Source organism: Chrysochloris asiatica, unplaced genomic scaffold (assembly GCF_000296735.1).
Source record: "Chrysochloris asiatica unplaced genomic scaffold, ChrAsi1.0 scaffold00183, whole genome shotgun sequence".
Classification (NCBI taxonomy): Eukaryota; Metazoa; Chordata; class Mammalia; order Afrosoricida; family Chrysochloridae; genus Chrysochloris; species Chrysochloris asiatica.
The window spans coordinates 6622332-6624098 of NW_006408701.1; the positions used below are offsets into that span (position 1 = coordinate 6622332).

At 45.8% G+C, this 1767-nt stretch overlaps 1 protein-coding gene across 1 annotated transcript; it reads right to left on the reverse strand.

Annotated features, from left to right (window-relative positions):
- Positions 1 to 849: 849 nt before the first annotated feature.
- LOC102837002 (ADP/ATP translocase 2-like) lies at positions 850 to 1758 on the reverse strand. The gene has a single exon (XM_006872122.1). It carries the CDS (start codon positions 1744 to 1746, stop codon positions 850 to 852), a length of 897 nt encoding a protein of 298 aa, XP_006872184.1. The 5' UTR covers positions 1747 to 1758.
- Between the last annotated feature and the right edge of the window lie 9 nt (positions 1759 to 1767).

Sequence of the window (1767 nt, forward strand, 5' to 3'; positions counted from 1 at the left end):
CAGTTTTATATTCAACATAATCCCCTCCAGTATTTCTCTCTATTCACTTTAGCATTTTTTTTTTTTTTTTTTTTTTTTAGCACTCAGGCATCTGTAGCAATTTACACAACTAAAGGGCATATTTTGCAAGTCTGCCTCTTGTCCATCAGCTCTCAGTCCCTCTCTTTCCCTGAATCTAGAGTCCTCAGCTGATCCCTATCTGTGTCCCCATCTCTGTCTCCATCTCTGGTGTCGCTTCTTCTCTGGATAAGGTCTCACATTCCACTTGTGCTGTTCTCCATTGATGATGGTCCTAGGGTCCTCTGTTTCTGGACTGTAAAATTGACTACTCCCCTGTTTTTGTTACAAAAATTCTACCTTTACAATTTTGAGAGTTGCAATTAGTCATGATAACAATTACTATTGAATCATAAGAATCTTGTCCCCAGATCTCACCACATTTTGGACCAGTCAGCCTTTCCTCTTCTCTGGACCAATCAGCCCTTCCTCTTCTCTCTCCCATCTCTTTTTACCAGACCCATCGAGACAAGATGAAAACTATTAAAGTGGGGACTCTATCTTCCCCCACATACTCTTTTTTTTTTGTGTGTGTGTGTGTGTTTCAGATCTTTTTATTCCTTCAAATTTTTCTTTATTAGGAGTGACTGAAATACAAAATATAATTGAGTCCTATCATCATCATCATCATCAGTATCATCATGGAAATGGCTTTAAGAGAAAATTGGTCACATGAATATCATTGCTTCCCATTTTCAACCAGTAGATAGTTGCCATGGATACAGACAGCCAACAGTCTGTCAAGAATGCTCAACATGCCCATTCACAGGGGAAAACAAACTAGGAAAGAACTTATGTGTACTTCTTGATTTCATCATACAACACAAGCACAAAAGCGCCACCCATGCCTCTGAGCACATTGGACCATGCGCCCTTGAAAAACGCTTTGCCTCCTTCATCACGTGCAATCTTCCTCCAGCAGTCAACGGTGCCTGTGTACATGATATCAGTTCCTTTGCGCCCTGACTGCATCATCATGCGACGACCAACAGTGTCGAATGGGTAGGAAGTCAACCCAGCCACAGCCGTGACGGATTGAGCGATCATCCAGCTGACAAAGATGTGAGTATTCTTGGGATCTGGAAGCATTCCCTTTGCAGTGTCATAGATACCGAAGTAGGCAGCCCGGTAGATGATAATGCCTTGCACAGACACATTAAAGCCTTGGTACAGACCCTTAATCCCATCAGATTTAGAGATCTTAACCAGGCAGTCACCAAGGCCTTTGAACTCTCTTTCGGCACCAGCTTTCCCCACATCAGCTGCTAGACGGGTACGGGCGAAATCAAGAGGGTACACGAAGCACAAGGATGTCGCCCCAGCAGCACCACCGGATGCCAGATTCCCGGCAAAGTAGCGCCAAAACTGGGTCCTCTTGTCCACACCACCCAGAAAGATCTGCTTGTATTTATCTTTGAAGGCAAAGTTGAGAGCTTGGGTGGGGAAGTATCTGATGACATTGGCCAGGTTACCACGCCAGAAGGACAGGACTCCCTGCTCCTTGGGGATCCGAACCACACAATCGATAATGCCCTTGTACTGCTTATCTGCGGTGATTTGCTTGCTGGCATGCTGCACCTGCAGCAGCAGCTTGACCCGTTCGATGGGTGCTACCGCGGTCTTGGAGATGGCCGCGGCCACTCCACCTGCAAGGAAGTCCTTGGCGAAGGACACAGCGGCATCTGTCATGTTGAAAGAGGAGGAAGAGAC